Source organism: Polyergus mexicanus, unplaced genomic scaffold, assembly GCF_030449975.1.
Source record: "Polyergus mexicanus isolate NDT 795.1 unplaced genomic scaffold, iyPolMexi1.0 SCAF_19, whole genome shotgun sequence".
NCBI lineage: Eukaryota > Metazoa > Arthropoda > Insecta > Hymenoptera > Formicidae > Polyergus > Polyergus mexicanus.
The window spans coordinates 5,529,315-5,553,748 of NW_027223339.1; the positions used below are offsets into that span (position 1 = coordinate 5,529,315).

Genomic DNA, 24,434 nt, shown 5'->3' on the forward strand with positions numbered 1-24,434 from the left:
AAAATAATACAATATAAAAACGTAAATATATATTTAGGATATATATCATTCTCTCCCTTTGAAAAATATTTTAAAAATATTTTCAATATATGTTTCGCATCTGTTAAAACATTTACTCCGGAATATAAACTTTCCGATGACAGACTTGACATCCCGTTCGCTGCAGCATCGCGATCACATTTGGGATGTGTAACAAAAATAATCTATGCTTGGACAGTCAAAAATAGTAGAAAAAAATCGCCGTGGCGTGACAATTTGTAGTCTGTTTTTATCGGCAGGAGGAATATTTAGAGTTCGAATTCACCCATTCCATTTTCGGTCGAGTCGAGTCCGAGTCATTACGGCGGTGAGTGTTCGCACGTTACGGCAACGGGAAAATATTTCTCCGCGCGCGCGGAACGAATGCCAAACGCATATCCGAAACATAAATGCGGGGACACGCATTGTCGGTCCGCAATAGGTCACGCCATTGCATACAACCGCCGCTTTTAATCGCTCGGTTGGATTAGCCCCGTTATACGGATTCAAACGGGTTCCCGATGTGCACTCGCATCGCCAAATGCATTGACGCGTATTATCTCGAAAGACACAACCCGCTAAATTTATCGTTACAATATAGAGCATTAGAGCATTTAGTATACAGCATTCAGAGATTTATATACGAGATAGTCCGAATATACATATATCGAATGCATCTTTTCAGCCGCAGATTTTTCAAAATAATAAATTTAATTTATTTTAATAAATTTAAGATGACATTTTTCGAAGGCAGAAAGAAACATTGTAATTTTCTAATTTACAATATTAGAATGGACTCACACACACAATCTTAGGTTCATCGTTGAATATATTAAAAATTTGGGCAAGTATTCTATAACAACGTATACATATATCCTTTAAAATACAGAAATAATCTTAAAATTATGTTATAATGGAGAAAAAGCGTTCAATCCTATACGGATAAAATAAACATATGAAAATGTAAAGAAAAAGTGTAAAACTACTGTTTGTTATAACTTAATTTTTCTGGGATACATTATTTGTTAAAAAAAATTAATAATAAATTGAAACAGATACGTCTATAAACATAATTTTAATTACACTCTTTAAGACTTTGGAAGCAAATTTTGGTTAATAAAAAATTCCAAGTTTACTTAATACAAAACGCGAATGTTTCTCGCAAAATATTTTGTCGACTGTAGGATCATAGTGTGTACATTAAACATAAATATTTCAAGTTTAATCACGCTCAAGCACATTCTAAATAATTAACTTTTCGCTACGTATTAATCTCGCCAAGTATACTACACCGCGCACAAACTTCGATTCGAAGTCGTGGCTCGAGCTTGCCGAAGTGGATTCTATTTATTCGGCGATCCTCGTGATCTACTTTCCAGTATTTTGTGCATTCGCTTTATGCATATTCAAATATCCAAATAGAGTCTCTTTAGCGCCGGATCAACGGCCGCTATACGTGCCGTTCTACCGAAGCGTTCAGGAAACTTCAAAGCGGCCGAGGCAACCGGTAAAACTGTCCAAAGAACCTCGAAAAGCAACAGTCGAACAATGAGAGAATATTTCAACATAGAAATTCTATTTTCAACTATGCCACACTAACCGTTACATCGTTTTGTAGCAATCAATGAACGGATCCAAAGGTAAAACAATGGCAATTAAAAAGCAGCCATATTTTATCGCACGAGTAGCCAAAAAATTAGTAATCCTTTCTTTTTTCTCTTATAAAATGAATTAATCTTTATATGTCAAGTTGAATAGAAGTGTTTATATTCTTTTCATGAAAAAACCAGAGAACAATGCTTTTAGCATAGCAAATTAGAGTGTTATTATAAAAATATTGTTTTTCATATTTTCTTCATATAATAATATATATATATTAAAAACCGTAAATTATACTAAGTTTTATTTGTATATTTTTAATGGATACTTTATGCATTAAAGTTGTAAATAAGGTTTAATATTATTATTGATCTGGTTTATCCAGTTCATTCTTAACAATTTCATATCAAAGAATGATAATTTATTCATTTTTTAATTAGCAAAATATGATTTTGAAATCGTTACTAATGATATACCCAAAGATAAATAGTTTTTTTTTAGTAGAGAGTTTATGTGCGCGGTACAATAAACGTGAATATGAAAGAACTTGCAATTTTTTTAAATATTTCTCTCCATCATACATTTTATTTATGTAAGGAAAGAAAATTACACAAATTATATACGAATGAATATATTTATTATATATGTCGAAAAGTTGTCTTCATATTTCTAGTGAAAATTCAACAAAACGTACCTGATTTACCTACCAATTTTATTCTAACGTTCTCCCAGAGCATATTCATCGAAAATTATTCGTGAAAGTTTCGGTTTTTTCGGAACAAAATTTTACTCTAAGTTTTTATTAATATTTAATTATAAATTGATTACATGTTTAAATACGGAAGGTTATATATTGTTTGATACCGATATTAAGATACATCTATTTAATTTTTGTTTCCATGCTTGTTTAATTATAGATTCGTTATATATTTGAATACGAAATATTACATTGATATTAATATTAAGCTGTATTATATATTTTTGTATTTGTGTAATATAAAATTAATTACTATTACGTCATTTCGAGTTTAATTTGTATCTAATTTTCAGTAAACAGAATATTATTCGTTAATTTATCTTTTCTTATCCCATAAAAATTTTAGGATATTTTAATTTTATATAAAAAATGTTACTAAAGAGAGAAAGAGAAAGAGAAAATGTTTTGGGTTGGAAATCTATTAAAAGCTATGACGTTATGCCTTCACTTGGAATCGATATCGCGAGAAGTTTCATTGTCAGCGACAAGGGAGAACAAAGCGTGTTATAAGCTCCATTCGGTTCTCCCTTTGATACGTGTCGCAACAATCACTCCTTTGCAAATAGAAACGTCGATTCGCCGGATGTTTATCGGTCGCGTATAGTGCGTAGAATATAGGAACACGTTCGAGGACGCGGTCATGTTTAAAATCAGTCGTTGGAGAGAATCGGTTCGTTGTGCAAGTTCCGAAGGCGTTATCTCGAAAGGCTTAAAAATATTGCTCGCGTCTGGCCGCGTTACGTGGCACGCGCCGATAAGATTCTCAAGCCTGTGCACGCTCCATCGGCTTTTCGTCGAAGGAAAACAAAGCATCGCGAAAAGGGTCGATTCGAGAAGACTGTGCTACCATCACTCAGTGACCGAAATATGATTTGCTCTTGTATGTAATATCGATGCTATCTCCGAGAGTACTCTCCATTTCAACAGGAAGATTCCCGTGTTCGTTTCCTGACAACAGAGTTGTCTCCGTTCGAAAACTTTTGTGCTTGTGTTCGATACGTATACACAGAATATTTTGTATTATTCCGAATTATATAAAGATGTGAGAGCTTGCTCTTTAATGTACGTCAATAATTTGATATTATAACAAGCGTATTATTTCTGGCGCGATTGTAAAAATAGTGTTATTAACGATGTCACGATAAAAATGTTAAAAGATTACCAATTAAAAATTAGTTAGTATTGATTGAGCGTGCATAAAAAAATATATATTAGATGCCTTCTAATTGTATTTTAACTTTGATTAATCGCGTTTTATATTGTATAAAATAATTTATTAAATGTGCTAATAAGTAGCGACGCTGTCGACAATTTTTCAACATCATCATATCACATACCATATCATATCGATAATCGATATATGATTTGCATATAAAGTATGCATAACTTCTTTATGAAGTATTTCGTGAAATTAAAAAAAAAAAAAAAAAAGTATCGCTGCCTACGAGTATAGTGACGAAGCGAAAATTCTGCGAACGGCCAAAGTGCACGAGTACGCTTCGCGTATTTCGCATGCTAATATGATTCCCGCCATCGAGAATCGCTGCCGTCGCTGCAAATGCAAAACGTCGCGCCGCATCCGTTTCGCCATACGGGGTTTTTGTCTGTAGACGCGATAAACAATAGATAAGGTATTCGACTGAGACGAAAGACGATGTACGATTATGGCAGGTACGTGTCTTGCTTACGTGAATCGCTATCGCTGACTCACCGGGCTTTTGTCCGATAAGATAGAGAGCTTATCACTGATGGTTGCGGCGCAAGACTAACCGCTCTCTTCGCTTTCGCTCCGTGTCGCTATTTTCCCCGATTATAGGAACGTTCCTCCTCGGAACATGCTATGCAATTTTCGATGCGCTACTTACTTCGTGAAGCCAGCCGCTCGTAATTTATTTCCCTCCGATTGATACGATCGAAGATCGTGAGAGTTCGCCAATACGAAGTCGGTCAAATGAAAGAACGTAATCACATTAAAGTATTCTGATGTCAAATTCGCATTTATTGCATAATTTAATTTTTTTTTATACCATCTTAGCATTTACTGCATATTTTGATTTTGTTTATACCATCTTCGCATTTATTGCATTTTCATTTTTTATATCATCTTTGCGTTTATTGTATATTTTAATTTTGGTTATTCATATTTTTATTTTTTTATAACATTTTCGTCTTTATTGCATACTTTTAATTTTTCTCTCGAGATGCAATCAATTATTTTTTTTTTTTTTTTTTTTTTTTTTAAGAAAATGAACTCACGACATAATTGGCATTGTCGGAAAGATAGTTCGTAGCAACGATATTTCCTATAATTTATGGTTATATAACAAACATTTAGCTTCGTATGTGAAAGATGATTCATGTAATATTCAATAGCTACGGATCGTGAATAACATAAATCAACGTGAATAAGTATAAGCTGAATGTGTGACAATGATATAAATTTCATTACTACGATGTAATATCAAACTTGAACTGCAGAACTGCTATTTTCTCAATGAGTTCTCGATAAACTTCACTTTATAAAAAATGTAACTTTGCTGATTAATGTATGTCTACACTCGAGTTCAAAAATAGAATTATCGATGAACGAATCATATTAGATTGCACGAAATGAATGAATAACATGAAAAAGGTTTCCAATTAGATAACCGTACAAAGCTCAACAATACGTGTTACGTCCATCATCTCGACAATAAAAAAATATGTCGGCTCAAATTCCACTCAATCCAAACAAATTATTAATCATTCATCGAAAGAGTAATGAATGACATAAAATGTCAATCAAGGCATAAAAAAATTAAAAATGATATAAATTAAACGCGTATTTGCTAACGATAAGATTTCAAATAGGATGAACTTTAAACTTATCCGACTAAAAGTAAATTTTGCTCTTCTTTGAAATTTTAAAAAGTGTTTAATCCGCTGAATCGATAAGTTTAAAAATCATGAGTTTTAAAATTATCCATTTTTGAAAAGTGAAATAATTACTAATATGTATGTTACTATAATGTACGATGTGCAACTCTATTGTTAACGTACGATAATTGTTCCTACGAAATCGGCAATTAATTTAACTGCTAATCTCTCTCATATCATCCGTTAAGACGTGACATAATCGGACCGAAGCAATGTCGGGATAGAATGGAACTCGAAGGGAAGACAAGTCAGCTAAAGCTTGTTACCAGTTAGAGCCCGGAGCGAGCCACCAGTCTGTCAGCCAAAATAAACAGAATGTCACGGATATAAATAAAGCTTTCACTCTCGTCGCTCTTCTTTTTGTTGGACTGTCGTGCTTGACAGAGGTCCCTTGATCGGCGTGCATCCCGGCGGAAACGCTGCTAAAATCGTTCATCCATTGCTACGTCATTGACGAGAATAATTATAGGATAAGAAATAAGATTTGTTTTCTATTCAGTGGTTTCTTCTATTGTTAGATTAGCCGTAAATGTAGAACAATAGAAAAAAAAAACTTTGACTATAACATCTCAAATAAAACTTTTATCTTACGGAACAATACTCTGTTCGAGTTGCGTTAGATAAGGAGCGAAAAATTTTATCAAGTAAGAATCACCGTTTGTACGATCGTTACAACTGTTTGTTTATTAATTTATTTAAAAAATTCAGGGACATCAGCCTGAATTATCTATACTAGATTAAATCTTTAAATATTTAAGCTTTGCTCATATATATGATTGTCTACCTTGAGACTAAATATAATTGAAAATTTATCAATACAAGGATAATTGAAAATTTGATTTAGGAAGCAAAGCAAAGACATATTTACATATTGCGTATCCATAAATTAATTTTATAAACAATATAAATTATTAAGACATTTTTAATAATAGCTACTATTCAATATGTTTTTTTTTTTCCCCATGAAAAGTTATTCATAAATCCAAACTGATCGACAAATATCGAATACTCTAATCCTTTTAACAATAATACTTCAGCAATTGACGGTAAAGCGATTTGATTATATAATGCTGCCAATGCACTTGTATACGTATAGGATACACCATATCTCTGCATGTTGTGCAAGAAAGTAAGTTTCATATTCGACTAATCTTGCGCTTTATACACTTGAGCTTGGAGTTGTTTTATCCAAATTCGACCTACATCAGATGTAGCGCATTTATAGGATTCGTCTAACGACAAAGCAACTATTGTATAATACTTTGATACCGGATAACCACTTTTGCTCTCTCTCTTTCTCTTCTTGTTTACTATTTTCTCGTTTTACTAGGATTTGCATGTAGCCACAACGGCACTATTCATGGCGGTCGCCGCGTACACGTCCCGCATCCCATATGAAAAAATCTTTTTCCGTATTGCACGTGTGCGCGGTTACGAATAGCCTGATCTCGGTTTTGATTACACCACGTCGTATCTATTCATTTTTATATACAACCACGAATACTATGCACTCGTACCCCCGTTCGTACCCTCGACTTCGCTTACGCTATAAATAAAATGAGATTTCGCCGTTTAACAGTGGCAATTGAGATAAGATATACGATTATGAAAAACGATTATAATAATTATATCTTTCTATCTAAGTAATTATTTTGATAAGCAAATGAGAGGATACTTGTTAAAATATTTTTTTAAACTAGTCCGAAAAGTGCGACCAACAGCATTAATTTGTTGACTATTATTGTGATATATAGTCACAATAAATTTTTCATTTTTATCTTCACTCTGCATTATATTTTTTTAGACGCCATAATATTCCGAATATTATCCAGTTGTATATTTTTTATTATTACATCTCTCTCTCTCTCTCTCTCTCCCTCTCTGTTTCTCTATTTAATACGCTGTTTTAATTCTTATAATCGTTATACTTGTTTTAAATTTTTTATCTATAGCGACAATACTGTTATTATATCCTACAATTTAGAAACTTTTCATAAAAATATCACTAATAGCTTAGATTGGATTTTTATGGTTGATTACAAATACATGTATAAACTTATATCTAATTATAGCACATATATAAATTTATATTAAATTATAGTCTTTGATTATTGCAATATAAATAAAAGTTAGACTAACGCGCAATAAAAATATACTAAATATATATCTTTTTCTAAAGCCAATTTTTTTGCACTTCATTATTATCAGTTCATATTCATAAATCGCCTTTTTCAATAGAATTATATTATATATATTTTACTATAAATGACTTTTTCACTGAACGATGATATAATCCTTTCAAATAAATTAATAGCAAATTTATATTGAATATCGCGTTGCCTTTTGTTGTTATTCTATTCAACAAGAAACTACGTTATTATTTTATATATTTTAGATCTCTTCTTGGACTGCAAAAAAAAAAAATACTTTTTAAGATTGCTAAAAAGTTTGAAAAATTGTTTACAAGCTTTCCTTTTACTTATTGATTTAGTTCCTTTTTCCCGCATTCATATCCGCGATTCAGAATTATCTTTGCTAACACGATTGAAAAATTAAAGTTGGTTCAACTGTGAAGCTGTCGCGATCGAATGGTTAACCAACGAAGTAACTTCTATTTAATGCCTAACTGCTGGTAAACAGGATCGAGCGTCGGTCCATGTAACGCGGTTACTTGATCTAGGATCTTGTTCGCGCAACTGCGCAAGCCCGACAAACAAAGTGTCAGAATCAGGTTTCGGTTAGCGCGGGCTAAACGCAAGGTGTAAAGCCGCTTGAATCTTGGCGTGATTACAATTTGGCACGTCATTTGCACACAGCGTCGCTACGACGCCCAAAACGGCGTTGCATCTCGATGTAAAAACCACCCCCCGTACGAACATTCTCTCCCCGAAAGTTCGTATACGGTACGAAATAAAAAAGAGAAAAAAAGAAAAACGGGATGAGTAAAAAAACGAAGAGAGAAAGGAGAAACAGAAACAGAGAAAAAGAGGGAGAGGAAAGAGAAACAGCGAGCAGTCCAGCCAAGCGTAGCACGTGACGGGTGTCGTTAATATTTCATTAGCATTCGTTTTGCGTCGTTCCACCGACGTGCCCGGTTTTATATACGTTCTACGTTACACCCCCGTCCAGCCGGTAGTTGGATTTTTATTGCTAACGCGGCGCAGTTATCCATAAAAAAAATCGCGCGTTTTGCCGCGTCCGTTGACTCTCCTGCTGGTATTCGCAGTACCATTTCATATGCTTTTCGATGTTTTCAAATTTTTACACAGTGCCTTTCCGATAGGTATGTGATGGAAGAAATTAGAATATTTCAAAGTAAAATCTGCTACAGGAACCATTGTGTATTTAGAAAAATGATAATCTTCGTCCTATTGTTTTAATAATTATATCTCGATACTCTTAATAAACATTATGATAATGACATGTATTAAATTATTATAATTTACTTTAAATGTCAGATTTAAATTTGTAGCATACAGAAAGATATTTGAAATTATTTCTATAACACAATTATGTTTTAAGAAAAAAACCGTTATTAATATGCTTAGTAATTTTCACTTTCATATCAGAATAAAATCATTCTATTATATTTGCAAACTATGCAACACTGAACAAGTAAATTCGTGGGTGAAAATAAAAAGGAAGGGCGTTTAAAGAAAGTAAGAGAAAATAAAAAGGAAGAAGATGCTTCGCGTAAGAATCTGCGAGCGAATTGATTGTTCGTCGTTCTGGTCTTTATATACAATATGTATATTATTGACAAAATTTGTTCACTTCTCCTAATCCTCTGCCAATTCTTCTGGCTGATCTTAACGTCCTATCATTTAGTACTTCGCAGCTCGATTATGTCTTCTTTGACTGTGCAATCTTGACAAGCCCTCTCAATTCGGCCAATTAATTAGCATTTAATGAACGTGCTTTGAACTGCATTTTCCATCGAGGTTGTGACGCGGAGAGAGTTAAGTTTACTTTCGCGACCGGTATTATTGTCTTCTCTTTCGCTTGTTATACCGTCTCATGCCACTTTACGCAGAATTCCTTTCTTAACTGTGCCAGAACTTCGAAATGATCGAGCAACCATTAAAAGAGATGGTATATTACTCGGCGCATCTTATTATACTAGACGTTTTATGAAAGGTTTCGTATTTCTTATTAAAACTATTATTAAATACATACGAAAATTTGAGTTAGCGAGCTTCTAATAAAACTTGTGGATCTATTATTACGTAAATTTTTATAGCTCGCTTTGTGCATATAGCAAAAATTCAAAATTCTTTTCTTCAAAAGTGAATTCGATATCATCATTTTTATTTTTAGCGCAGAATCCAACGTGTATTACCAGAGATGATGTTCCGTCAAAATAATTAAAATTTTCACTCACCGTTCCGATTCTCGCTGTCAGCTGGCTTCATCTGGATCGGATGGCGCATCTGGAAATAAAAAGAATAAACGATATAGTCTACGTTTCTGCACTGGCCTGACCTTATCATCGGCGCTTCGAAAGCGTCCGGGCGTAATAAAAGTGACATTTATTATTGATAAGATATCGCGTCGACGTTAGAGAGCGCGAGGTTCGGATGTAAAGTTCGTTTCGCGCTTTTTGAAATATTCAAGAACGGGAAGCCGTTTTCCACGCGGCTTGCAATTCGTTCGTACTTACATAGAGGCGATTGCGCCCGATTTTATTCTAAGGATTCTTTCCTATTTCGCGTGCACGAGACCGAAAATCAAGTGCGATATAAAGCCGGAATTTCCTATATTACAGAACGCCGTATTGTCGATACAAATATGTATCTATATTGATGCAGCGTGATATTTCCGAATCTGCACCATGATATGAGAAAAAGATTCATCTCTTCTTATGCGCGATGAATGTGTTTCTAAACAGTACGGAATCGATATCTCTTTAATTAAATTTTTATGTAATATTTTTTCTTTAAAATATATATATTAGTTATCAGCATTAAATATACAGATATTTAATCATAAATTTATTCTATTAGAGTTTATCTGATATTAATTAAATAATATTTTATTGCGCGTTTATATAAAGTTAATCTGTAAAAAGTTTAAAAATTTTTACTATTTATATAAATTAAAAATATATTTTTTATATATAGAAAATATTTTTTACGATATACAGATATTCAATAAAAAGAGACTTATCCTTAAATTATACTTTACTGATCAAAAGAGTGATTATAATTTTGTGATCTAACTTAAAAATCATCTCATCGAATCGTGTGTGATATCTCCTGCAGCAATAAAATGTATGTATCTCTCAGGGATATTTTTTATTCGTGATTTCTAGTACTTCATTATTATAGAACACTAAAATTTTGGAAACAACATCAATATCAAATAGACACATTACATTAACATAATTTTAATTTGACTTTTGAGTGAAACTATTGGATATTGGAAATTAAAGAGAATATACATACATTGGAACTTGAAGAGCAATTATTAAAATATAATATACTAATACCTGCTTCTGGGATAGGGCAAGTATATCATTATCGCGATAATAGAGTGTTCATTATAACGATATCGTACTACATATGTATCGGAACGTCATTATATGAAACGTATATATCGGAAGGGGTCATTGAAACGCGCGATATCTCTTTGATAAACGATATTTATGAGTGGGATGCACGGGAAACGCGTCTGGTAAAGTAGCTGCATTGTATGATCAACCGCTTGTGTGAATATGGAAATCATTTTGGCGTATCTGTTCGTTCGAACGTGCCCAACGAGATTTTCTGCGCAATGAATCTATGACATCGGCCACGTTTTCGGCGAACAAACACACGCGATCTTTATGAACAGATAAGAAGCGTATATAGTTAGCGTAGTATTTATGTATATACATATATACGCGCTACATATGCGACATACCTATCGTTCGTTGTAATAAAATCGATTTACGCCAAATTTAATTGTGCGGATTTCGCCGCGAGATAAAATTTATTGCAACTGATGTTTTAGCAATTATGCGATTGAAACAGAGTACGCGCAAGTTGCAAACGATTTTTCAGTAAATAAATGTTATCGTAGATTGTAGATGAACACGTGCGCAGGCTTTTATATTTTTTCCATATACATTTAAAATAGCCCCCTTACAGATTATTTCAGTAGCGCTTATAGGGGTTTTCCGATAAAAACCTGTGGTCAGGTTTTTTTTTTTTTTTTTTTTTTTTTAATTGCGGTTCGGTGTAATAGTATGATACAATAATCGATAAATCTGAAGTGTTTTGTTTTTAATGTTTCATTATATGTATTGCATTCTATTAATGCCATATTGTTAATATAAATATTCTCTTTCTTAAATGATTCAAATTTATTATTGTAATATTCTTTGCTATAAATTTGTTATCACTTAATAATTTCAACTACTTCTACGAAGACTCGTAAAAAATTAGTGAGGTGATTATTCTTTGCAAATAAAAATGGAATGATATCGTAAAGTTATGTCTTTATAACCAAGATGATGCATTATTGCGCTATAGAAAAATAAATGCACGCGAAGGAAAAAAGAAATAATGATAGAGAAAGGGGAAGAGATAACATTTATAGCTACGTTATGATGAAGCCTCCCTCCCGAGGAAAATGGTAGATCTGACATTTTCGTTTATTATGTGGTGATGGTTATTACGTGTCGGAGGAATAAGCCATCGGTTTTTATGATGCTAGAGTTATATCGAACAGTCCATACTTTAGTGCAAATGATGAGCGAGAAGTCAAAGATCTGGGTCATTTATAAAATTCTTGTTTTTAATTTAATTGCTACGCTCGTTAACGCCATCGACAAATTCTGGCAAGGACGAGAAGATTCGATCAAAATATTTGAGAGATCTTCAACGAGCTGCTAGTCATAACGAATGAATCGTGGCATCTCTTGCGAAAAACGGATCTGAAAGAAGTAAAAATTGTAGATATGAATAATTACGTCATCAAAACATCATCGGATGAATAATGCTGTATAAAAGAGTAACCAATGTAAAGAATGATATGTTTTTCAGAAATATTAATAAAAAATAGTTTATGATTGTTTATTTATTATAATACAAGCCAACATATAGCCAACTTATTCTAATAAAAAGCTAAGGAGCTATACAATGAGATATGCTTGAAATGGAGGATTTATAGATTCAGCAATACATAATATTAAAGATCTACAGCACTAATCTGTACGTATTAAATAATTGAAAGAATTGTGATCCAAGATTCATAGAAGCGAGATTTTTTAAACTTAAAAATCCATGTAAGAGTTTATGAAAAAAAACTAAGCAGAAAATCATGTAGATTGGAATAAAAAAATATAGATATAAATATTAATATATAAAATCAAATATAAAAAAGCATTTTATTACAATTAAATTCTTTGTTAAAATATAAACTAAATAATGATATTTTTAAATACACTCTCTACACTTTTTATATTGATTAATATTTTTGAAAAATATTAATCATATCATTTTTTATACAGTTATCCTTAGATGTTATGATTATACGATCGCTCGTGTTTAATCGATTAATAGCGTCGATAGATTACAACCCTTGCATCGGTCGCGTTTATAATCATTTCTAGTAGCGAAAAGATTAAGATTTCCCTTCGAGAGCATAATGTTCGATAGCAATTCTAGCGCTCATTTGTTATTTCATTCTCCGAAACTAGGTTCCTCGCAGTTGTGCCCCTCGGTTCTCTCTTGCCGTCTGCGACAGGAAGAATCATTCCGAGATTCAAATTCGATATCCATATCGACCGGTAGGATCGATACCAAGCTAGGTATAATCGGATCATCAGCCACGATTGCGATCGAAGATTATGCGCATCGACTAACGACCCATATACCACAACGGTGATGCAATCTGGATGCGCCAGATTCACTGTATATAAAGCGGTATACTTTCCCGATACGAGGTATATCGCAATACAGAATTGTGCAATAGCTTCGATACTTTGAGTATTCCATATTCATTGAAAATGCCTTTTACTTTTGATAGTTGAGATATTGAAATAATAACATTTATATGCACGATTTAAATAACATATGCACATGTGTATATGTGTGTGCGTAATACAAAAGATTAATTTTTTTTTGTTTTTCGAAATATATAATTTATATAGATAATTCGTTTATTTTACGACGCGAAACATTTATTGGACTCTTAATGTTATTTTACTTTATTTCAAGTAATACAAAGTCAAGTTGATGATTAACATAGATAGCTTATAAAATATAAAAATAATATTGATGTATTACAATATATATATATATATATATATATATATATATATATATATATATATTATTGCTGTAATTTTTATTAAATAAATTAGTTAAAATATATAAATATATAAAATATTTCTAGTCTTTCTGTAACATGTGCATATTAAGGAAATATACAATTTGCGAAAAAAAATGAAGGAAAGTAAAAATATTATTCAGAACAGATCTTTCATACAATCTTACACGCGCGCGTACATTCTAAATGATCTTAAAATTATATTAATTATATTAATCTGTTTTAAGCTTTAAGCAATAAATTTTCGAGGTTATAATTATCTATAACATTTTTATTTTAATGTAACCCTTTAATTTTCTTTTAATATAACTTGATATAATTATATAAATTAATAATTTCTCCGAAAATGTATATACTATGTGTTTTCATCAAGCGAATTATATAAGATATATAGATTAATATAAAATGTTCTACTGTTGTATCTGTTATTATTGATATAATTTTCACAATAATTTTCATATTACTCCGAAATCATTTAAAATAAAAAAAAAAATAATTTAATACTCACCTTATTACGACGCGCAACGGCGGAATTGTAGTACGTAAGGTTGATCTGTAAAATACAAATATATCGAAGTCATATATATAAAGCAGTGTCCAAAGCAATAAATATTTAAAAAAGATATAATTATTATACGCAAATAAATTTTTTATCCGTTTTCATTAAACAGATATTTAATAAAAAGATACATAATTGCCGGGAAATTTTTTTTTATATTAACTTTTATAAAATACGAGAAATAAAGATTTAATTCTTATTAAATCGTCTAAGTAATCTTTTAAACAATGTTGAAATATATATATATATATATAAATATTAATTATAAATATTTTATTATATATTTTTAAAATATTTTAAAATAAAATGTAAGGAATATTGTATATGCATTTTATACAATAATGTAAAATACATTATTATTGCAGAGATATACGAATAATTAATTGTATAAGATTGACAAATAATAAATTAAATAAGTTACAAATTGCTCACTACTTAGTTGCTCTGTCATCGTCTAATACCGTCAGACTTTCTCTTTCTCTTTTCTTCAGTTTATTCATCCATGCTGCTTTTTCATGGTACTTATACGATTAATTACGATCACACACGCACTAATTATCATAATACAATAATCGCGCAGCACTTTTACATAGCACTCGCGATGTTAATTGCACGCGACTTGCACTTTATTATATTGTGACGGAAAAACAATGCGAAAACTATGCATTGCATGAGACTACAATCCTCTGGGTACTCGAAAATTGCACGAACAGATTCACATGCCACTCGCTGCAACAATGCCACCTCTATTGTTAACGAACAGTATATATTCGCATTTTAAAATACTTTTACTCTATCTAAAAATGAAATAAAATATAAATAAAATTAAAATAAATATCTCTGCTGCATGTAATATCCAAAAATATATTATTTTCCGACTTTTCGTATGATAGATTTCATCGAATAAATATTGCGAAATATGTACAATGATGTACAAAAGAAACACGGTTGATACAAATTAAATTAGGAGATTAATATATATATAATTATGTTTGATAATTAAACGCGTCGTGATATCGTTTGAGCAGAGCCAATCCATCCGTACTCGCTCTATTAATATCTAAAAAACACGAAAATGATATTTTCTTCCTGATATCACACGATATTATACGAGTCGAATTAAGATGCAATAAATTGCCGGGAAATATATAACATTGCAAGCATATATAGTATAATTTTCGTAAAACATACATATTATTCATAAACAATCAAATATATATATATATATATATATATATATATATATATATATATATAATGCTTTTTTGTTATTTTGGAATCAAATAGAATCATGAATCGTTGCAAAAATACGTGACAATTTTACATGTTGTTTAAGACGGAAATGAATCAGTTACATAAACCGATAATCGATAATTAGAATAATCATAGCGAGTGATCACGTTTTGAAAGATAATGTAATGATTTACCGAGCGATTCGCATTGCTCTCTGCTCGCTCGAGTCTCACGAATGACAGTATGATAATCTTTATATATATATACAACAGTGTGCTATTTGTCGCAAGAGACAAATGATACGAGCGACAGATCATTTATTGTCACTACGAAATATTTATATAACATAGTATAAATTAAATGTACATATATGCGATATATTTTGTTTCTTGAATTTTGATTTAATTATTAATATACGGCTTTGTGTTTTAATCGTTTAATCTGGCGATTCACTGTGTATCACTGCACGCTCTCCATCCAAAAATTATTAGCAAATTACATCTAAATCTATGAAAAATTTAAAGCACGAGAAAATAACAGCACAAAGTGCTCCGCTTCTTTCATGTTGTTATATTATTTTTCGAAATACGATCGAAATAAATACCAAGATACGTAATCGTTCCCTACAATTAGCAACGATAACGTCCGCGATTATTAGTGTCTGCTTGATTAATCAATTCCCGTAACAAACGATGATGATAATTTATCCAAGCTAATATTTCGCGGAATTATTTATTCAAAGTTAGAATAGAAACAAGACATGGAATAAAAATCATAAATTTTTCATTCTCTTTATAAATTCTTTTTATTGTTTTATTCCGATATTTAGGATGATAATTATTTCTATATATTTCGCATACGAATATATTTCGTATTATATTTTGAAGTTTTTGTTGATTTAAATTTTCATCGATTTGTAATTTATTGATCATTTTCGGATTGAAAGCACGCAATGATATACCATAGGATCGAACAATTACAATGACCAAAAGCGTATCAATAAAAATGTGTTCAATTGTCAATCGTATATATTAATCAATTATATATAATTGATTTTGAATTTAATATACTAATCAATTGCGTTCATTAATAATAGATTCAAAATTCAAGAAACAGAATATTCCGTATATACATTTATTTTATATTGTGTTCAATACTTTATAATAACAACAAATAAAACGTGACTCATGTTGTATGTCTTTTGTGGCGTAAAGCCCGCTGTTATGTATACACAATGTCACCGTGCTGTCATTCGCGTAGTAAGATCCGAGCGAGCAGGCAGCAATGCGAGCCGCTCCGTTGTATTACCTTTCCAAACGCAATTATTTTCCCTGATTATTCCAATTAATGATTATTGGTTCGCGTAACTGATTAGTTTCCCGCGATAAAAGATACGCGCGATGATTCACGTGCTATTTCACTTATATAACGAAAAACATAATATATATAACTGTTTATTAATAATACTTATATTTCAGAATTAACGTATCGTACTATACTTGCAATATTAATCTCACTTATATATGTCCCGACTGTTTATTACGTCTAAACTAAATTTGCGTAATATAGTATTGTGTATTTTAAAAAAGCTGATATCATTTTCGTATTTTTCACTTATTAACAAAACATAGAGATCGATTCCGAGTTAAGCGATGTCACAACGCATTTAATTAGTAAATAGAAAAAAGTCTCTCGTTACTAATCTTATATTTTAAAATTTATCAATCATATATTTATGCAACTATATATTACTTAAATTCGATTTTGTATATTGTTGTCAAAACATATATTTCGCGAAATTTATTTTACAGACCAAAATCTGTCATGCGAACAGTTGAAAAATTTAATTACATTTTCAAATGTTTTATTCCGCAATTATTTTATCTTTAATTCTAATTTGTATATTTATTTATTCACTTATATTATTATGCAAAATAATACAACTTTTTACGATATGAGTATACAATATTCGTTAGCAATAAAAGTAGCATTGCCGCGAAGAAATTGGCGTATGAAATTGACTGTGTAAAAAATCTACAGCCAAATGGATCGTATAGTTTTCGCATTTATTCTCCTGGCGTAATATTATACAATATAATAAAGTACGTGTCACACACATACACGCATGTGAAATTAACATTAGGAGTGCCGTGTAAAAGTCCCGCGCAATCGTCATATTGTGCTAATTAGTATTCATATGATTCGCAATTAATTATGTAAGTGTCGTGTGAGTGCCATGAAAAAGCAGCAAAAAATAAATAAGAGAAAAAGAAGAAGCCCGAGAGGATATCAGGCTATGAGGTGAACAATTTATAACTTATTTAATCTATCTATCATTTGTTAATTTTTTGGAAAATTAAACGTTTGTGTATCTTTGCGATACTATAATTTATTTTACATTATTGTATAATTTATATAAAATATTCTACATTTTATTTTAAAATACTTAAAATATTTAATATAATATTCGTAATAATATAATAATTTTTTTATATAAATATATTTACTATATTTCAACATTGTTTAAAATTTTAATTATTTAGATAATTCAAATAAGAATTAAACTCTTATATTCCATAAACATTTTATAAAAATTAATATAAAAGAAAATTTTATTTTGGGAATTATGTAATTTTTTTATTAGATATCTGCTTAAAAGACTAATAAAAAATTCAAGTGCGTGCAATAATTATTTTTTTGGAATATTAATTATATCGGACACTGCTTTAAATATATAGTTTGAATATATTTGGTATTTTACTATTCGCACACAATTTATATACTATAACTCCCCCCATTCGCATGTCGTACCAGGAGGAAGGAGGATTAAATGTTAAATTATTTTGTATCATTGTATAATTTCGAAGTATTATGGGTTTGTGAAAATTGTATTAATAATAATACACGTAGCAATAAAATATTTTATTTTATATTATTTTGCTTGATATAAATAAATTCATTAATGCTTACTTAAAAATAATATTATTATATTTAAAGGAAACGAAAATTTATGTTCATAGAATGTTATGTATTACCAAAATTTCATGAATCTCATGGACCAATTACTACAAAATTGACGGATTAACAAGACAGATTCGTGTATGGAAATTTAATTGTGGAATACATATTCGTCTAGCCATCTGTTTTTTGTATGAAGAGACACATACCATATATACAAAGCTCATGAAATGGAGCTTATTAATGTTCGCTTTGATAATCATATATTTATTTGTGTATATATATATATATATATGTATGTGTATAATATTTTTTAAAGCAATAATAACGTACATATTATTCCCTAAATGTCATATATACATAAAATGTCCTTAAGAAAAGTTTTTTGAAAACGTAGATTTTTAATTTTTATAATTACTCACGGGTTGCATAATGTAACACACACAATCCACATAAACACATTATTAATATAATTTGCCCAAGATATATCGTTATAAAATTTCTCGTTAATTCAAGGCATGATCTGGCAACATGAATTAAATGATTCAATAGATCAAGGATATTTTACACACTCGTAAATATAGAGCGCTGGATCATACGACTATGTTGCTTGGAGAGATGCCTAGTAGCCGGCCTCTTAAATCAACGAGCGGAACGCTCGTACTGAAAACTAGTCGCACAATTATCATCTGCAAACTATCTTTGAATCTTGGTGAACGTTTTAGCTTGACAAATAAATGGATGGATATTTATACAAAAGGAGCTAAGCGTCAATTTTCTCTGAATAATTAACATTTTTAATAATCCATACGTTTTTAAAATACAATATTTACATGAGAAAATTTATAAACTATTCATCTCTTTTAACAAGAGTAAATAATGAACAAATAGTTGATCGATGCGTTATTAATTATCTTTATACAAATGTTCCAAAAATCTATTATTGGATATTTTTTTTAGTGGTAAATTCTCTAATCAATTCGCAGACAAGCAAGAGTTTTTAGCGAAAAAGTCAAGACATCAATAACTTTCGAGTTATAAACTTGATTGAAAAAGAAGGACTTTTCATAATTAAACTTTGTAGCACATGTGTCAAAAGTTTAACAAATTGATATTTTTTAGTTAATTTCAGATAGAGAATTTGTCTTATACAATTTTAATTTGAGATTTAATTACAGAAATATACGATAGAGAAGAATTGAAAATTTTCAAAAAAATAATGACTTTCTTCCATATTTTCGCTAAAGACAAATCAATTTGGAAATTTAATTGTAAATAATTTAAATCAAAGAATCTATTAAAAACGCATCTAATGGTTTTGAAACATTCTATTTAAATATAAAGTAGGCTTATATTATTATATAACATACAGATAATTCTTTAAACAACGTTTATATGAGAGAGACATGTCTGCCTAAAATTTTATCAAACTGTCAAATAAGAAATGCATCACATAAAGCTTAAATTCATGTTGAGATTATCCAATGTTAGATAAATATATAGACTAATATATAGACTATTAATATAAATAACTGTATAGACTAAATATATAGACTATTATATTTAGATAATATAAATAACAGTTCACATCAATAAAAAATTATATGCATATTTCGATTAAGTACGAAGCGGCTTACACTTGTGAGCTGTAAAAATACAAAGACAAAAATGGTTTATGTTGGGACAATTGAAACATGTAGCGTAAAAAAAATTTTGTCTGAAAATAAGAAGACGCATCTCGTTCAGGGTTACACGATATCTCGTGGCAAGAGAATTCAGGATATATTCTATTTGCGAATCTCCTCGATACTTGGAACGCGAAAGAATCTCTCGTATCGCACTATGAGAGCCAGCAAGGAAATTCATATCTATGCTAAGCGCGTGGCGTGTTTGGGGTTTAGTGTTTTCTGCGCATCGTACCTTTATATTGCGGCCGATTCGGTAATTTCGTGCACAGCAATCCCGCTTAAAGTCGACGGATGGTTCGACTCCCAAGCGAGAAATAAAATTAAAACTCCGTCTTCTCGGCAGGATTTTTACAGAGTAATTCGGTAAGTGCGAGTTTTCGTAACACGAAAACGTTGGGAAGAAATCTGGGAAAACGCGGAACGATACCGCGATATCTGGCGAAGAGAAATTAAATGAGATCCCTCGGGTCTAAATGTTCCCCGAGCATTTTCTTGGAATAATAAAATATCTAGAATAGGTGAAGCGTAATCGGCTTTCGGCCTTCCAAATGTGCAATCTCTTCCTGACGGGCTGCAATTCTCGATTTTTTAATCTAGACTCTTCCCAAGAAATAAAGTTCCGCGCAGTTTTCGCGCAAAAGAAGGAACTGACAGCACAAGTTGGAGTTACACTCGTGAATTCTTCCTGGCGTTCATCCCCATTTGAAAAAAAGTGCGAGTTTCTTTCCCTAGAAATATTTTTTTCACATTCTAAGTCGGAGACCTTTTATCTTGATAAGTTTTAGTCTTTCTATATCAATGAGAACTTTTTAAATACTCACAGTAAATGATATAAAATTGCTTTATATCAGAACCAAACTTGTGAAATTAAATTATGAATTGCTTTATGAATTGATTCCAAAAATATCAATTTCTTCGAAACGATAACGTATATAAGAGAATATCGAAAAATATCATATTTTATTATTTATTTAATAATGTATTAATATCTTGATCTCTTTTGATTAACGGTAATTAAAAAAAAAAAAAGATTTTGTTTTTTTACCGAATGTAACATAAAACACTTTATTCCGCTGTTATATCGTTCTTCAATAATTATTTGAAAAATTTGAATTCTTAAATTATATTACGATTACGAATAGATTTGACTCATGTACCTCTCTTTTTTCAAGTGAAGTGGCAGGAACTCGATTTAAAGTTACGTTGCTGCTTATGTTCTCGCGTCCCGCTCATTTTCAGGATATACTAAAGCTCCTTTATCCTCCTTAGGTCGCGGTCGCGTCCGGACTGCAAAAGTAGCATTTCCGCTTTCCTGTCAGTGTGATGCCGTGCATCGCGCGATGCTGACTCTGGTTTTGTGACTTTTAATCTCAAGACCATTGTCGTGGAAGATAATTTTTATAATCATCGTCTGCGAGAATGGAGGATGGTGTATCCTGGTGTACCCTCTACGTTTTTAAGTTTTCAAAAAAATTTTTTAAACTTACCATTCTCTCGCTTTTTCGCGTCGTCGCGCTTTAAAAAGAATGCGCTTTCTGTTTCTTTCTTTTCTCTTTATCGTATTCACTTTGGCTGGCGTAAATTCTACCACCATCTTGATATCGATTTCTTCCCTACTTTAATCGTCGACGAAACTACAAAAGTGGCAGTTCGCACTTTCGCCACTTGCTGACTCAAACTCTTGCGACTTTTAATCTCCACGGCTTGCTTTTAATACGAGGGTGGAAATAGCTTTCATGATATTTGTACGGACAGCGAGTTTGTATGATATTTGTTGAAATATTTGAGATGATTTTAAAAATAGATTGATAGCATCAAGAGCCATATAAACGATTTTCCAGCAATTTTTATATAATATCTTTCTTGTATTTTTAATTTTTAAATTCTATCAAAAAATACAGTACAATTTTTGTTAAAAATTTTTTTAAAAATTAGCTTTGATAATATTTATTTTTATTTTTATTGTACTTACTGTGTAGCTGTAATGTATCCTATAAATTTTAAATTATTTTTTTTTTTTTATATTATTGTTGAATATTGCGAACAAAAATCGCAATTTAAAAGATAAAACAATTAAGTATTTACAAGAATGATTCTTTTCACATAAGTGTTAATTAATTTACTTTTTTGTAAATTTTTGAACGCAACTTGTGCATGCACCAGCGTAGAATATAATTATTTTTAAAAATTTTATATTATTGTCTAAAATTATTTGTTTTGAGAGTATTATTAATTGATACAAATATTTTATTGAATCTGAAGTATGTGGGATGCGCGGTTTTATGTTTCATATTTATTTATAGCTTTTGTCTGTGCTCTATATAAAATAAATCGAGTATTGTTTCAACAATGTAGCGAACCATTCATCGCTCGCAGAACTTCTAAACACAAACATATCAATTCCCTAAAAAAAAATTCATTAAAAATAATTTACGAATATTATATATATTTTTATATACGTTCCAATCATATATATTTGCTTAATATGATTAAGAATAAGATAGTAAAAGATTTAAAAATTTCACAAGCAATGCTTTAATAATTGGAAAATGGATAAAATATATAATTATTTGTTTTATTAACACAGTCTTCTGAAAAGGAGATGCACATGTACTTGCTGTATTTTTTAGAAAATTTATTTCCATATCAAACTCAAATATGTTATTTGTTTTGTATTGTGCAAATATACCCTTAAAATATTTGACAGATTGCAAATAGCAATATGAGAATTCAAGGGAATACGATAAATCCAGAATTTTTTTATCTACTTAACGCAGCGAAGAGCATCATATATGCAAAATACTTATTGCAAAATACAAAATTGTCAATTGAAATACAATTGGCAATGGCGGCGCAACCCGATCGCCAAGAAGAATTCACTTTTTTTCATCCCTGCCCGCATATTTCTCACTAGTTCTCTCGACCGTGCGGTATAAATTCAATATCCACACGGTAAAAGCCGATCGGTCGGGGTACGCTTTGACATTCGAGGGGTTGCCTCGAAAGTGACAAGGGCGCGTAGGCGGGATGGTTTGGATGCGCGGCGTAGGGGTAGCGGGTATTAAAATCGACGTATTCGACTCAAGGGCTCGGCCGTCGTATCGCCAGTTATAAATTCGTTTCACGTACCGCCACGTCGGGCAGCGTCGACAGAATGGAAAAAGGGGGCGACGAGGGGGCGGCAGGGAAAGAGTGGCTGGTCTGGAGAGCTGTTGTTTTTTTTTTTTTTTTTTTCCCCAGCGAATGGCGGACGCGCGAGCGCGAGCACGCGCGGTGGAGAGGGCCTCGTGAAAAATCTGCATGGATTTTAGCAAGGAGGGAACGAAAAGAGAAAAAATGCGGCCGCCACGTGCACCCGCGCGAACCGACGCTTGGCGAAAAGGGTGGGCGCCGTGACACGACGAAACCGATGTTCTCAATGAAGGGAAACATGAAATACGAGAGCGCCGGTGGCGTGGCAGCCTGGAATGAGAAAAGATCAATTTCTGGTCGATTTTGCGCGATGGGAGCAAACATGCTCATCAAATTTATGGCCGCGTTTCGTAATTCTATCTTTCAAGGCCGGTTTCATCAATGTCATTTCATGAACGTTTATCTTCAACAGTTCATTCAATTCTTTGCATTTTCACGATTCCATCTCTAGATAGGAATACATAGAAAATTAACTTTAAAGTTAATCAAAATATATTTTTATATTGTTTTGCAAAAAAAAAAAACAAAAAAAAACAAGTTAATTTTCAATATGTATAAGTTCTTTTATTATAAACAAATAGATTTAAGCGAATATAGATTATTATCGATAATATGTCGATTAATAAGCAATGTTATGAATGTGATAAATAATAAACAAAAGCACACATAAAGCTTGATAATCTCAAGTAAAAACAATCAATTTTAGATCGACTCTGTTTGATAACGAATAAATAAATATGTTTTTTTAAATATGTGGACATGTGTTTTATAATTCTATCTGTCGCAACAAAGTTATGATAATTATTTATAAAACTGTTTCATAAAAGTTTTAATTGATCTCTCTCATCACAATATATAGGATCGATGTAACAGACGTTCCCAATGACATGAAATATAGAAAGAATCAATTTTATTTGTTTTAATGTTTCGCGAGGAGAACGTATCTGTTAAATTGATAAACTTGTTTTATAATTCAACGTTGTTAAAACGAATTTTATGGTAAAATTAATTCAAGTTTCTTTTCAAGAGCTGATTTCTTATTACACATTGGAATGCTGCGTATGATAAAACATGAATTTTCCGTAACAAGTAACGGATTATTTTTTGATCGAGGATGAGCGAGTTGACAGGATGAAACCGATGTTCTTAATGAAGGGAGAAATGAAATACGAGAGAATCGGCATATCGGAATAAAAAAGAA

At 31.1% G+C, this 24,434-nt stretch overlaps 1 protein-coding gene across 30 annotated transcripts in view; it reads right to left on the reverse strand.

Annotated features, from left to right (window-relative positions):
• The window catches only part of LOC138941526 (CUGBP Elav-like family member 1), a 495,676-nt gene that overhangs the window by 57,553 nt on the left and 413,689 nt on the right, over nucleotides 1–24,434 (reverse strand). For 27 of the 30 annotated variants that reach the window (XM_070311298.1, XM_070311293.1, XM_070311306.1 and 24 more), the window contains 2 exons: nucleotides 14,112–14,156; nucleotides 9,672–9,720 (listed from right to left, as the gene is read on the reverse strand). In XM_070311298.1, coding sequence (XP_070167399.1) covers nucleotides 9,672–9,720; nucleotides 14,112–14,156 — 94 coding nt within the window. The remainder of the gene's footprint in view (nucleotides 1–9,671; nucleotides 9,721–14,111; nucleotides 14,157–24,434) is intronic. The other 3 variants (XM_070311285.1, XM_070311301.1, XM_070311300.1) reach the window with 1 other exon arrangement.